Source organism: Dipodomys merriami, unplaced genomic scaffold, assembly GCF_024711535.1.
Source record: "Dipodomys merriami isolate MVZ:Mamm:240054 unplaced genomic scaffold, mDipMer1.0.p SCAF_5, whole genome shotgun sequence".
NCBI lineage: Eukaryota > Metazoa > Chordata > Mammalia > Rodentia > Heteromyidae > Dipodomys > Dipodomys merriami.
The window spans coordinates 51,125,499-51,140,529 of record NW_027206068.1 but is presented as its reverse complement, the minus strand read 5'-3'; the positions used below and the strand labels follow the sequence as shown (position 1 = coordinate 51,140,529).

General features: G+C 42.9%; 1 protein-coding gene across 3 annotated transcripts in view; it reads right to left on the bottom strand.

Annotated features, from left to right (window-relative positions):
• Tes (testin LIM domain protein) overlaps nucleotides 1-12,055 on the bottom strand; it is a 38,187-nt gene extending 26,132 nt beyond the window's left edge. Inside the window, exon 1 of one of the 3 annotated variants that reach the window (XM_069996610.1) lies at nucleotides 11,877-12,055. In XM_069996610.1, coding sequence (XP_069852711.1) covers nucleotides 11,877-11,903 — 27 coding nt within the window. In that variant the 5' untranslated portion in view covers nucleotides 11,904-12,055. Of the gene's footprint in view, nucleotides 1-10,887; nucleotides 11,037-11,142; nucleotides 11,226-11,876 lie in introns of those variants that run through there. The other 2 variants (XM_069996612.1, XM_069996611.1) reach the window with 2 other exon arrangements.
• Between the last annotated feature and the right edge of the window lie 2,976 nt (nucleotides 12,056-15,031).

Genomic DNA, 15,031 nt, shown 5'->3' with positions numbered 1-15,031 from the left:
TATAATTAAGATAATATTCCTCTTTGTGGAAAGAGACTATCATATTTCAGACAGTAGACATTTTTGTGCCAAATCAAAATACTCAGAGATGGAAGTAATTCACGTTTCTTTTTAAATTTAGCATCTTCAACAGACTTTAATTCAATCAAGCATTTACACATAACTTTCAGGAGTTACCATTTGTTCTTTGTTTGTCAAATCTTTATGATGATTCTATGGGCTAGGCCAATGGGTGAGTAGAATTCTACCAGTATTTAATGCTGTAGATTCTCCTTAGTGAAGAAGTTCCTATTATTTTCTGACACCCATGTCAGTCCAATTGTTACATCAGTTTTCTTGACATTTACATAATGATAAGTTGGTTATTTACTTTGGTGCTAAATTCTGGCATCGAGATTTTAATCACAATGAGATTTCATGTTGCTCTCATGAAGTATAGTTCATAAGAACTTTTTGGTTCACTGGTAAAAGTAGTTCTAATAATGTTCTAAATAACAGAGATTGTTGGATATACTCAGTGCCATTAAGTGTCCTGACCACTGTCCTTTGGGTTCTTTAACACTACTACTTTTCTTACCTTTTTTCCCAGACTAGTTTAGTTATTAACCTTTCTCTGCTTATTCCTTACATTGTGCTATTATTTAAGGGTACATGCAAAGTCATCTTTATTTTCAAAAAAGTTCCTTGAGTGATCCAATCTCTTGAATTGACTATGTATCTTAAAGCATCTGACCAACATGGTATCTCTACGTGGATCTTTCTGGCATAAAGTCAACATTTCCTTTAAACCTTTTTCTCCCCTTTATCTCATTTAATGGGATCAATATTCCACATAGTTGACCATGCCAGCCTAGATGAACAACAGTACCATAAGAAGACTCCTGAGGGAAGCAGGGCAGGTGGTTCCACTGAGCTCATCCTTTTGTGAATTCTCAGAACCTCGGGAAGAGGAGATATTATCACCACCATACAGAGGTCATAAAAGTCAGTGAGCCAGTGGGCACAGAAATGCAGGTGAGTTACCCCACAGTGCTCCTCTATCAACAGGAAAGCAGTAAAAATAGTAGGTGATGCATTTGGGTCACTGTGAACCATCACAACAGTAGATGCTCTGACTCTGAGCTTCCCAGCTTGTGGCAAGTATTTACTGATGGGTTATTGATCCCCTCAGCCCTGAGCATGGCTGGGAAGAGACTCGGACAGCTGGAGCCCCTAGGATTATGGGGTTGGATCATTTATTCTAACACTCTAAACAGTCTTATTTTCCACAGTTTTATACTGGGGTAAATATTGGAAAGTGTAGTGATTTAAGAAACTTCTAACCATCTGTGGGATGAAGTGACAGTTCTATTTTCCTTATGTTACATATGAGTGATGCCTGATGAAAACTGAAAACTCCCGGCTCAGGGGATGGCCCTGCCTCTTCAGTTACTGCTTAATGTATACAACATAGTTGGCTGTGTCCTTTCTATTCTTGCTGATGCCAATATTATACTCATTTATTGAATGAGAAAATGCAAACAACGCAAAGTTAGTGGGTGTCAAGATGGACAGTACCTCTAATTACTAGTCTCTCTTCAAAAATAACATCCTTGAACATCTCGTACCTTTTAAGATTGTATTTTTAAGAAGTTATAAACTTTCTGTATTGACTGAATTGCCGCCATTATCATCTAATCATAGATGACTCTTCCAGTAAAAAACAGTTCTGTCAGAAGTTTGAAATAATTTTTAATATGCCTTCTAACAATGTATGGAGCAAAGTCAGGTTGAGCTTCTGCACCCCAAAGGCGAACACGGTCAGGTCTTCCTAACGGTCCCTGTACAAGACCACAGAGAGGTTCTGGGCCCAGAAGAGGCTTCGTGGGCCTCTGTCGTCTGGCCCGGGCTCTGCGGCCTGCGTGTGAAGCAGCCGGCGACCTCAGCCACCGCGGCTCGGCCGGGGTCCGCCTGGACGGAGGGCTGCGGTGAGGACGGCGGCCTAAGGGCATCTTCGGACCTGAGCGCGGCGGGCACCGGCCGACGGCCTCATCACTGCCCTGAGGACCCGCCTGCGCGCGGTGGGACGGAGCCGGCCGGCCGGGGCAGGAGCGGCAGGGCGGCCAGCGCTGAGCTTCAGCCCCCAGAAGGCAGCCAGGTGTAGGCAGGGGCTGGGCCGCTCTCCTGCAGGTAGGCGGGGAGAGCACCGACCGCAGAGCACCGGCGAGGCTGGGGCCAACACCAAGGCCCGCTCCCGATGGACGGTGCGACGCGGGCCGCGAAGTCCTCCGGGCTCAGCGGTCCCACCGGAGCAGCAGCCGGTGCAGGGCCCCGCTGCGGGCGGGCGGCTGGGTGCGGCCAGCGGGGGGCCCTCCCGCGTACTAGGGAGGGGGCCGGCTGGGGCCACGTCGGACCAGCGCACCGTCGGACCACCGGACCACCGCACCAGCGCACGCGGGATGACTTCCGCATCAGCCCCACCGCCGCCAGGAACAGCAGCAGCCATGGCAACCGCCATGGCCAGGTCTGCGGCTGCGCCCACAATCAGCCTCCCCACCGCGCCAAAACAGCTGGAGGCTTCGAGTGGCTCCTAAGCACGCCCTGGTCACGTGATCCCGTGTCGCATGGCCCAGGCACGTGACTCCTGTCATGATTTCCCAGTCACGTGACCTCCACATTACATGGTCACACATCAAACAACTCGTACCACATAAACATATCACATGACATCAGATCATGTGACCCATGTCATAAGACCCCCCCATCATGTGACCCACATGTGACCAGGATCATGTGACCCCACCTCGCTCGATCCCAGGTCTTGACTATTAATATTAAACACTTCTATCATTACCATAGCCTCATGGCTGCCAAGCTGGACATGGCCTTGGGTGTGTGATCACTTCACAAACTGCACCCACATCTGGGGGTGCCCCCTGTCAATCTTCAGACATCCCTGCAGTCACGTGACCAGACATGCAGAAGCATTATTAATATTCACTGAAAAAGAAGGCTGATTTTGCTCTGGATATTTGCTCTACGCATTCTTCAGTGGTTTTAATGCCTAAGGCTGTTGGGCTCAATTAGTTCAGGGGTTGGATAGCTGTCACAGCTTCTCTGTCACTGCAGGAGCAGCACCTAAGGACTATCCCCAAGGGGGGTACCATTGTCCCCAGGGATCCAGAGACGGCTTATACTTCTAAAGGTCCATAGGGGGCAGTGTCAACCACAACTTCAAGCTCACAATTTCAGTGCAAACCACAGGAGCTGTCACTCAAATAGCCACTTCCTCAGCAGCTCCTTGAACTGTCATATGACAGCCATTTTTATTTTTTTATATCTGATGAGTGCTTGGAGCTGGGGGCAGGAGGCACCGATATAGCTGCCTATGCCCCAGGGAAGACTTCAAACCAGCCTTGACAGGCCATAAAGACTTATTTCCCATTGTGGGAAACACCATCTCTAGATGTCATGGCCACCACTTGGCTAACTGAGGCTTTGTTCTGGGAGACTTTGCTTCTGCTATGACAACTTAAAAAAACCCTTAGTTGACACCTCTCTCTCTCTCTCTCTCTCTCTCTCTCTCTCTCTCTCTCTCTCTCACACACACACACACACACACACACACACACACACACACACACACACACATCTGTAGCCAAGACAGATGAATGAGTCTGAGTCTGCTTACAGCCCTAGGACCTCTTTGTTGGCAGCAGTCTTCAACCTGACTAGAGAAGAGTGCCTCCTAGATCCATGGTGCTAATAGACCTGTGTGACTGGCTATGTGAGTAGTGCAATTCTCATTCTCCTTGGAGCAATTCTGGAAACTTGTGCATTAACCCTTTGGTACTGCAGTCCAGACATCAATAAAGCTTATTTGTTTTATTGCCTACTTATGATCTTTATCACAGTCAAAGTGGACTGACTGGCAGAGGAGAGCAGACAACATATAGAACTACCAGCCTCAGGAACACCCAATAGCACCTAGAGGGCAGTTAAGGAGTTCCAGAGCAGCCCAGAGAGAGGACATTGCAGAGAGCTGAAGCTATGAAGAAGTACAGAGAGCGGAGACTGCAAAGGAGAAGAAATGCAGAAACCCGAGGCTGTAAAAGCTGCGGGCTCTGGCTGGTGGATGAGTTCCAGAAGCTTCAGAGAGGTACTAGTCCCAACTGTTGAAGAGTTGGAACACTAGCAGCAGAAGGTCAGGACCACCCTAAGCTTGAGGCTGTAACACCCACCAGATGCTGGGTGCTGAGCCACTGGCACTTGAAGTCCAAAGCTGCAACACTTAAGAGTTCGAATAGGGGTGGATACTCAGTGGTCAGCTAGGCTTTGAATTAGCTAGTGTGACACTTGTGCTTTGGGAAAACTACAAAGCACTATAATTACTGTGTTTGGGTTTTATTTTAGAAACGTCAACAGAAAGTGTGAATAGCAAGGATTATAATCAAGTTTTCTGTCTTTCCAAAATCATGTACAGTTCATGTTATTTATTCTCCTGTGAATGCCTTCTTTGCCTAATGTTTTAGAGAATACAAGCTCAAGAGTTGATATTGATAGAAATGGAGTTGTACAGTCTGAAGGCTTAAACTAGAATTGTCTCTATAAAAAATAACTTTCTGTTAAGCCCCAGTTGTTTTTATTGTAGTCCAGTACCCTATAAAGGAACAAGGGGAAAAAAAAAGACCTTTTACCAAATGAGTCATTCTATTAATGCCATTATTATGATGTGCTCAGATAAAAACAAGACCACTTTAATATCTGCATGACCAGTTTACAAAGAAAGATGATGGCACTAAAACAAGGAATGTTCCTGTGGCTTTGATGTATTAATGTATCCGCATTGAGACATTTAAGGAGACATTTATACTTTTTTTTGGCTAGGCTCACTGTTTGGATAAGGTGTGCAACAGACACAACACCCTACAATACCTTTTACAGTTTTCTGAAATGGTTAGAACCTTACTATAATAAACACAAGCTAAATCATTCAAGGATGATTCAGTGTTACAGAGATTAAATATATTTATATAGTAGCAGTCTTGCTACCATTAGGATCTCAGCAATCTCCTGTCTGGCTTCTTAGAAAGCTCTTTGTATTGAAAACTCATCCAAACCCAGACAGACTTCATATTAAGAATGAGATAAACTGGGTGCTGGTGGCTCACGCCTATAATCCTAGCTACTCAGGAGGCTGAGAGCTAAAGATCGCAATTCAAAGCCAGCCCAGGCAGGAAAGTCCATGAGACTCTTATCTCCAACAAACTACTAGAAAACTGGAAGTGGCACTGTAGTACAAGTGGTAGAGCACTTGCCTCGAGCTGAAGAACACAGGAACAGTGCCCAGGCCCAGAGTTCAAGCCCCACGACTAACAACAACAACAACAAAAAATGATGAGATAAACTGGCAATTCTAAACTATGTCCATTTAATTTTGTAAATATGACCAAATAAAAGCAGGCGAAACCGTTATCTCTCTGATTCTCTATCATTTAAGTAGGAAGCCAGGTAGATTGGACAATCCTGGATTTAAAAAATACATAAAATAATTTATGAAAATAAACTTTATGGTAGGTCTTGTATAAGAGAACTGAAAAATACAGCCTCTAAATGTACTCTTCTATTAAAGACTGCCTGAGGTAAACTTTGAGTGTTTCTAAAAGAATGGTGATACATTTATTAATAATCAAAGAGGTTTTAAAAATTGGATTTAATATTATTAGTCCTCTCCTAGAAAAAGTTCATTTCATTAGTGAAGATTTACATTATTTCCATAAGCATTTTATCTCCTGCATGTATTGCATATTAATAACCTATTGATCAAACTTTTAAAAAATTTTCATTTCAATTACCATGGTAGTAGGTACCAAACAAAAATTTGTGAGGTCTGCAAATAAGTAACTTAAGGATGATGCTTTCATAAGTAATCTGCAATTAAGAAAGCCTCTTATTTGTGTACTCCCTAAATGTAACATTGAAATGATTAGTCTAGCCATTAGTAATCATTTGCACATTCTAACAAAACCTCCTTTCTCATTTCATTTGCATTACCAATACTTAAGGAAATAAGAACAGAAAATATGACTATGGTTTCGTAAACCATAGTATGTAAACTTTGTAAAATCCTGTTTTCTAGTTCTCAAGAACCAAGAAAGTAGCCCTGTATTTCCAGTTTATCATTATTTTTCAGCTGAGAAAGCTCTGTTCAATAACCTTTCTTGGTATACTGTTGGACCATAATGCTAATTCCATGCTTACAATGCTGATATTTCACTGAAAATCTCATGAAATAGATCATCATGTCGGTGTTTTCCACCACTTTCCAGCCAATAATTTTAAATGCAGAATGGGAAATTAAAACAAATAGTTCTCCTCTCATCATTAATAATCTATTTTTTCTTTTATTTTGTTTTAGAAGTCTTGGAAAAAAACCTACAGTTTCATTCAGACTAATCAGAACAAGAAAGCGAAAGTGACTTTTTTCATATGCAATCAATGTAATTAGTCCCATCATGAATTAGAAGAGAGAAAACCCTAGCTAACTACTAAAAACCTAGCTAGGTATTAAACTCTCTTCTGTACTTGTTCTGAGCTACAGAGAACCCACATCTAAAGCAAAAGGACTGCATGTGTCTTGTGCTCATGCTACCCCAACTCTTGCAAAGACTCTTACAGCAAAAGTGGCTTCAAAGATTCTTGCAGCAATATACAAGCAGAGGAAACCATCTGTGGACTTGAGCATCAAGCTTTCTTCACTTCACTGGGATTACCTATGAGATATGGCTCATTTTAATTTCTTACAGAAATAATCTTTGCCATTCAGTAGTTTTTTCACTTGTATCACTACCTATTTTTTTTTGCCTATCACCGAAGTTTTTAAAATAAACTGGATGGAGAGGGAATTTTTAATGCTGTTTAATGTTTAAGATGTATCTCATTTTTTAAAAAGTAAAGTTAAAGAAATACCAAAATGAGTCCTAAGGAAAGTATGCAAAATGTCAGAATGGATCAAAGGAGGTTAGAAAGAATGTGAAAAATGAGCACAGTAGAGTTAAAGCCCTGCAGCAATTTAGGCAGCACAAGGGGAATTACAGGAGGTTTTTCTCTCTCTGGCATGTTTTTAAAGAAGAAAACAAAAAGTTATTCTCATTAAAGAATGGAAAGAGGAAAATAGCTGGTTGTGGGCCATGATCTACCATTCATCACAAATTGAGACTTTCTTTCTACTTCTCAAAGCTTACTGTTTTGGAGAGGTTCTTTTTTTTTTTTTTTGGCCTGGGAGGTATGTGCAAGGGGAAACAGAGTCAAGCAGACACAGACTATGGTGACACAAAGTCAATTAGGATGAGGGCATTCAGATGTAAGGGAAAGGCCCAGAGGAGTAACTCAGAGGACAAAAAGTAGACATAAAAGTCAAACTCTGCTTTAAAATATTAAAACAAAAACTTGGTCTAATGAACCTAGTTACTCCATTTTTAACAACTGCACACTTACTTCAAACAAAATAACGCTAAATCAAATTATAAAAACCTCTGTTCTGTGATAGTGGGTTAAACTGGTAATCAACACATATTTGTATGAATGATATGGACAAGTGCTTCTTTAAAAAATCAGGAACCCTATAATAATATTCATCACCTAATTCACTGTTTAGTAAAGATAATCCTAAAATAATCCTAAATCATTTTATAGGGGGAAAAAGATAGCCAGGTGCCTGCAGCTGCATGAAAGAAGCTGATATCTAAGGACTGTCATTCAGTCAGTCAAGGTGGGAAAGTCTTAACTCCAATAAACCACCAAAAAAAAGCCTGAAATGGAACTGTGGCTCAAGTGGTAGAGGGGCTAGCCTTGAGCATCAACAGGCTCATAGACAGCTCTCAGGCCCTGAATTCAAGCCCAGGACTGACATCCCCCCACCCCCCAGATGTTTATTATCTGCTTGGAGGAATTTCTTATGAAATCAACAATGTAATATAAGAGCTTTGGATGAAAAAAAATGTCATGTATGTTAAAGTCAAATTTAGTTCTATATAGTTATATTTTTATTTCAACTTTGAGCCTTCCTTTTGTCAAGGAGCACTCAAATACTCAAACCACTACTTCCTTCAAAAAGGAAATGAGTGGTGAAAGGATCAATGGAAGGATCCATCACATCCATGCCAGGGGACCATGCGGAGGCAGACAGGCACAGGAGAAAGATTATGGGACTTTTCTGGCCCATGCCAATGTGTGTTCTCCTATGTTATACGACTTGGGAACAAGTCAAGGCCATCCTGTTCCTTCAGTCGACTGCAGACATCACTTACACTGCCCTGCCTTGCCCATTGCAGACCCAGACCCTAAAGACCCCAGCTCCGGGGATTCCTTGATATTCCCATGCCAGCAGGAAGTAGCCAAAAGAGCCTGTGACACCCGTTGGCTGTGGTACCTTTAAATATCTTCGCTACCTCCTCCTCAGGTTACTGTGATCCTAAAGCAGAAAAAGTCTTACTCCCCCTCCTCCAGGATGCCGGGAGTCATGGACCATGTTATGTCTCCAATCTAAGACAGAAAAGGCAATTCAGGTCTTTGATAGTCCCTTCTGGAAATCAATTCCTCCATGGCATATTCTGCTGACAGCAGTTTTTGCCTTTTATTAACTCTGTTTTGCATTTTAGATAACTATTTATCATGGAAAAAGGAGGACCTTTACCAACCACTGTCAAGCAGATGCTTCTTGGATGGTACCTGGCTGAGCAATAAACCAGAGACCCCTGACTACTTAGCCCCTTTACAGCAGGAAGTAGCTCCAGAAGAAACGACCTCCACCCATACCCCCTGCACCGGCCTGGTACTCCCTATTTTTATTAAACAACAGAGAAGGGAATGTAAGCATTATGCCCACCTCTGTCCTCAGCTCTACCCAGACCTGAGCTCCTCCCTGCCCTGGAGTTCCCACCATATAGCTGGCCCCTCCCTCTCTCCACCCGGACCCACCTGAGCTCCCATCTATCTCACTTCCTACCCCCCCTATTACTACCTGGATAGTAGAGGCTGCCATGTGCTCTCTCTCCGGGGGAAATATAGCTCCTCTAATAAACCTTGTAATAATCTTTCTCCTGTGCCTGTCTGCCTCTGTGTGGTCCCCTGGCATGGATGTGATGGATCCTTTCAATCGGAAAATTCTCTAAGTATCAAAGTAGGCTCGGCTAATAATGATCTTGTAATCTGGTAATTTTTCTTCTTCATGTATGTTTGAAAACAACTTCTAAAGACAATGTAAGTTTATTTTTATGATAAGGCTAAGCTGGACACTGGAGACTGGGCACTGCTAGTCTGGGAAGACAAATGAAATTTTTATATCCAATTTACAAGGAAATTTACAATTTACAAAGCCAGAACTAGAGGCACTGCTCAATACTAGAGGCCTAGTCATGAGTGAAATAAACAATCAAGAGCTCCAAACCCTGAGTTCAAGTCTTAGTACTGGAAAAACAACAACAAGAAAAGATTATAGGTAAGACAGAAATGTATTTCTGGGATCTTCAGACTGTTTTAAACTGAGAAACATTTTGTCTATTTAACTGAAAATCAAATTTGTCATTGATAGGTCCCCTAGAAAGCAAGAGTGAGGATATGGTTGGTTAACTACATGCCTTTATTGTCTTCTTGCCCTTTCCAATTAACTGGTTGAGGACCCTGTTCTGAGAATGCCATAGTGAAAGAGGGATTTATTAATGCTACAGGATTGCAGGTCTAGGGCTTGAACTCTGGGGCCTGGCACTGTCCCTGAGCTTCTTTTGCTCAAGGCAAGCACTCTACCACTTGAGCCACTTCCCGCTTTTTTGAGTAGTATGTTAGAGATAAGAGTTTCACAGAGTTTGCTGCTTGGACTGGGCTGGAACTTTGAACCTCAGATCTCAGCCTTCTGAGTAGCTTAGAATTACAGGTCTGAGCCTTTAGTTCTTGGAATGGGGTCAAGCTGAGTTCAATTTCAGAAAGGGCTCATATACCTGGTTGAAAATATATCCTTGTAGAATAAAAAGGGGGATGGAGAAGGAAAACTATATCACATGTCAAAAGCATTACTTATCCTAACCCACATTTTGAAACTTTAAGAAACTACTAATAAATAATTATGCAGATTCTTCTCTTACAAGTACATATTTTTTTAATGTTGGACTTTTCCTGTCAGAATTAATTGTAAACAAGTTTTTTAAATGCTTTTGGGTGTTGGCCTTTTTTTTTTTGAACAAACTATTTTAAGTAGTTTTAGGTTCACAGCAAGACTGAACAGAAAGGACAAATGCCCCACATGACAGCCTACAAACAGCTCACATCAGAGAAATTCATTTATACAACTGATGAAACAGACTGACACATTACCATCTCCAAAGTTCATATTTTACATTATGGTTCACTTTTGGCAATTGACAGATGTCTAATGACACATATTCCCTGCTATAGTGTCATAAAAAAATGTCTTTGCCATAAAAATCCTCTGCACTTTCTACATTCGTCATTTCTTCCCAAAAATTTTAGTAAGTACTGAGAAACAATCTTTATATACAAGTAGAGTCTCCTCCCCTGTCCCCCCCAAAATTCAGGCATACATACACCATCATACATCATTGTAAACCAGAGTCAGCAAAACATGATATGCTGGCAAGTTATTCATGAGAAATCTAAAAAAATCAACTGGAAAGGGAACAATGTAATTATACTACTCTCAGAATTTACTTGCTTTCCTCTTCTTCCCTGGTCAGTGCTGATTTCAGTCCTATGGAACTAAGGAACAGTTTCCCACTCTAGTTTTAAGTGGCAGACAGATTTCTTACAAAACACCTTGCATTTGCATATCGGCTCAAAAATTCAATTCCGAGCACAAAATGGAATTAATGTTCAAGTGAGAAAAACTGCTTTTACCTAAGACGGTACCATAGATGTTTGAGTGAGAGAAGCTGTACGTTTTCTCTGCTTTTTCTTTTTTCTGTGCACAACTTCCTTATTTGATAAGGTACTGCTAGCTTCAGTTTCCTGCGAAGTGAATGGGGAATTCCCAGGAACCAGACGGTTTCACACAGAGGTTAACACCAGAATGTGGGTGACATCAGTGTTCTTACTGAGTCACAGTCCGGTCCCCACCCCTTAACCCCCTAGCGACCCTCAGACTCCACATACCCAGGCAGGGCTTCTGGTGGTGTCCTGGTAACCCTTCCCCCAGGGGCCGGCTCCCAGCGCTGGTGGACCATCTGTGGCTGTGGGTGGCCGGCTGCCTAATCCGGGGAACATTTGGTGTTAACTTTCTGAGAGGTGGGGCTCTGGCAGACCCTGTGCTGAGTGACCAAACCTAAATAAATACATCATCGCTTTATCTGTTATCAGGCCCCAGCGGGCGTGATAGAAAGCACAGGAACTCAACACTCACTTCAGAGCCCTGGGGGCGGGGTGTGGGGGGGGGCGGTGTGTGTGTGTGTGTGTGTGTGTGTGTGTCAAGTCCACATCTGCGCCCCTACACCACACAGGCAGGCGGGGTAGAGCTGAACTTCCCGACACAGGAAGATGTGTCAGGGTCTAGCCCGAACTTGCTCTCCCCGCAGCCTGGTCCCGTGCGGGGCCGGGGGAGGAAGAGGTCTCTGAAACATAGTCAGGAAAAGTTCTGATCACCCCTAACCCCTGCGCGGGGACCTGGGCGAGCCTCGTCCCTCACCGCAGGAAGCTCCTAGCATCCCCGGGCTGGGGGCGGGGGGAGGAGCGGGCCCGCCGGGACCCCCGCCCCCGTGCTTCCTCGAGGTGCCCTTCCCCGGACCCGGGGTCCTGGGACGCCGCCGGGCGGTCCTCGGGCCCCACTCGCCCATGGTGACCAGGGGGCGGCGCCGCCCGCTCAGGTGAAGTCACGACCCCAGCCCCCTTACCTTCATCATTTTGGATTCCAGGTCCATGGTGGTACGTCGGGCGGAGGGGTGGGGGGATCCGTCCTTGTCCCGGATATCACGCCCGAACTAGGCTGGCCTCCCGCTCCACTGCGAGCACCGCGGGAGGCGCCGCAGCCGCAGCCACTCAGCCCGCGCCGTCGAACTTCCGCTGCGCAGTCGGCCACAGCGGTCCTGCGGCAGAGACCGGGAACAAAGAGGTCCCAGCAGCCAATGGGAACCCGGCAGTGCTGGTTCTCGACCAATCATCGAGCGCCGCACGCACCTTCGCGGGCCCCAGCACTGAGCCGGCAAGGTGAGGGGCGGAGCCCAGCGGAGCGCGCTGGGTGACTCACGCTTCATCCGTCCATCTCCGCGCAGCCACCGGGAGCTGGGATCCGACGGCTTCGAGCCGGAGAAGAGGCAGAGCCCCTCCCAAGGCTGCAGAATCCACCTGTGTTTAGGAAGACCTTTGATGCAGGTCCAGAGGAGCAGTGATCACAATGATGACTTCTTGGTTTATTTTCAGGGCAAAAAAAAAAGGAAACGAGGAGATGGTAAAGGTTGTCTGAGATGTCAGTGATGGTCTTTGTGTTCTAGAAACTTCACTCACTATTGAGTTATAGACATCTAGAGATGTAAATCTCTCTCTCCACAGATGATAGAAAGACAGATTGATATAGATATAGAGATATAGATAGTAAGATAGATAAGAAAGATAGAGGTAGCCGTCCAGAGTTAAAGAGATATATCCTTTTGCTCGAATTCCTCTCTTCATGTTGTCCCAAACACCAGCTGGGTCTTTTAACTTGTATTCTTAATGTCAGTGAAGATTGCTGTGATGTTTTTGAGTATCCCATTCTTCCCAGATGCTGTGGACTACTTCAGAAGCAGGTTGGAGAGAAAGGCTTGTCTTTTGTCCCCTGTGGGAAATGGGCTGCTGTTGAGTCTCAATGAGGCTGCAATGAGGAACTTCTCACAGCATCACTGGCACACGGAATCAGGATCCCTTTTCTGCCCTTATTTAGGCGCACTTGCCATGAATACCATCAGTGGGGATGAGAACTTGTGACTTAATTAATACGGTTTCCTTTATTCCTCAGGAAACTGAGGCCCTGGGATTTCAGGGACTTGCCACACGCTCCCCCAGTTGGGGATACAACAAGTGCTTATAAGTCTTATGACAACGTCTTTAGGATATTTGGGACTGAAAACAACATTCTTACTAAGGATAAAGCAATTTTCTTCAGTTACTGATAATAGCAAGTGAAAATGGAGAGATAAGTAATAACCTAATTTGTCATCTACTTCCTTTTTTCTTAATAAACTTCTCGGGCTGGGATATAGCTCAGGGGCAAAGCTCTTGCCTAGGTGCAACATCCTAGGTTCAATCCTCAGTACCACAAAAGAAAATAATAATGAAGAGAAGAAGAAAAAGGAGGAGGAGAAGCAGGAGGAAAGAAAGAAGAAAAAGAAAAGTTTTACATACTGCATACATTTAAGTCCTCTGGAAATAAATTTGGTACAACAAACACTCAAAACTCCTTTTAGCCAAGACTTTCAACCCTTTACTTGATTAGTCATTAATGTTATTCAACGGAGCATTTGTTTATAATATGCATGTTCTCCTTTTCCAGCTAATAACTAAAAATAAAATGAACAAAAATGGATTATGGTTGGTTTTAACTCAGTTGACATAAAATGTTTATGACTCATTTCCCTAAGCTGTCCTGATAAGTTTGGGCTCCTGTAGTTTGCCCAGTGCAAACTCTGTGGTCTAGCTATTATAAAACAAGTTCTTCTTTTTCAAAGATGGAAAATGTCAAGTAAAGTATCAGACAAACATAGTAACAAATTTTGGGGAACTTATTTGGGAGAATAGTAGAGAGGACGCCATCAAATTCTGCTTGCCTTCTTTTTTTCTTTCCAGCCCTTCCAGAATCACTTTTTATGGGAACAATTTGGCAAGGATGAGCACAGAAATTCTGTTATATCTACTTAGAATTCTCACTCTGCCAATTTAAACAATTATTTATAGAATATATGTAAATTATAGAAACAAAATTGAAGTAGCAAGTGTTAGAATTAAATTATAAGTCCTTATTTAGTTATTCAAGTGAAAAACTATAGAGATATTAAGATGTAGAAGGGCCACAAGATGTGGTTGATGGAGGAGGAAGGAGCAAAAGTCAACACACACAATTTGCTATGATCAATTTCAAACTGATCCATTCTGCAGGTAGTTCAAGAAGAGAGAAAAATACAAAATGAAAGGCAGAGTTTTGTTCAGTTATGGGGGCTAAAGATAAAAGATATGGTTTGGTATGTAGTAAGTTTGAAATTGAGACATATCAAAATAGAAATCTTAAAACTGAAATGATGTTTAGAAGTCAGCATCTTATCTAAATTAAACAAATAAAAGTCTCAGAAATAAACACAGCCTGGGAGATAGAAAAATAAGAAACATCAAAGACAATAATTCAGCAAGACTGAATGAGAGATAAGTGAAAAGGAGATAAAGGTTAGTCAAAGGATGTGACCCCGAAAAGAAAAATGAGACAGAGAAGTCAGCCAAGTCAGTCAAGAAAGGAAATACAAGAAGGAATCCATTAACAATGAGAGATTGTAAAGAAAGGTCAGATGTACACTGGACCTAACAAAAACATCATTGATGACTTTGGGAAGTGTATGGCTGGTGGAATTGTGGAGATAGATATTACTTTACAATTTTAGCTCCCTTTGCGGTTACCAAAGTGCTTTGGTCAAAGTTTGACTTGGCTTCTCCACAAAACTCATGGAAACATCAGCCAAATAAATGGCAATCAAATAAAGTAGAAATGAAGTCAATATACTGGATACTATAGAATGTTCTTTTAAAAAGCAACTGCAAGTATTAACAGTGATAGACACAAATACATGCTAAAATAGATTTTGTTTATAAAGGCCAGAATAATTTATGTTCAGGTTCAGGTCAGACTCTAGGTGATCAAATTACTATCTCTGATGAGGGAAATGTAGTGAATATTTATATGCCCTGTACTATAATGGAAAGTGGAGCAATATAAGCACATGTAAGACACTTCCTCTTTTCTTAAGCTGTTTACAGATTGTTAAAGTTGTTGACAGTTAGGGTGGTAGGCCTGTAAGAGTAATGAGGT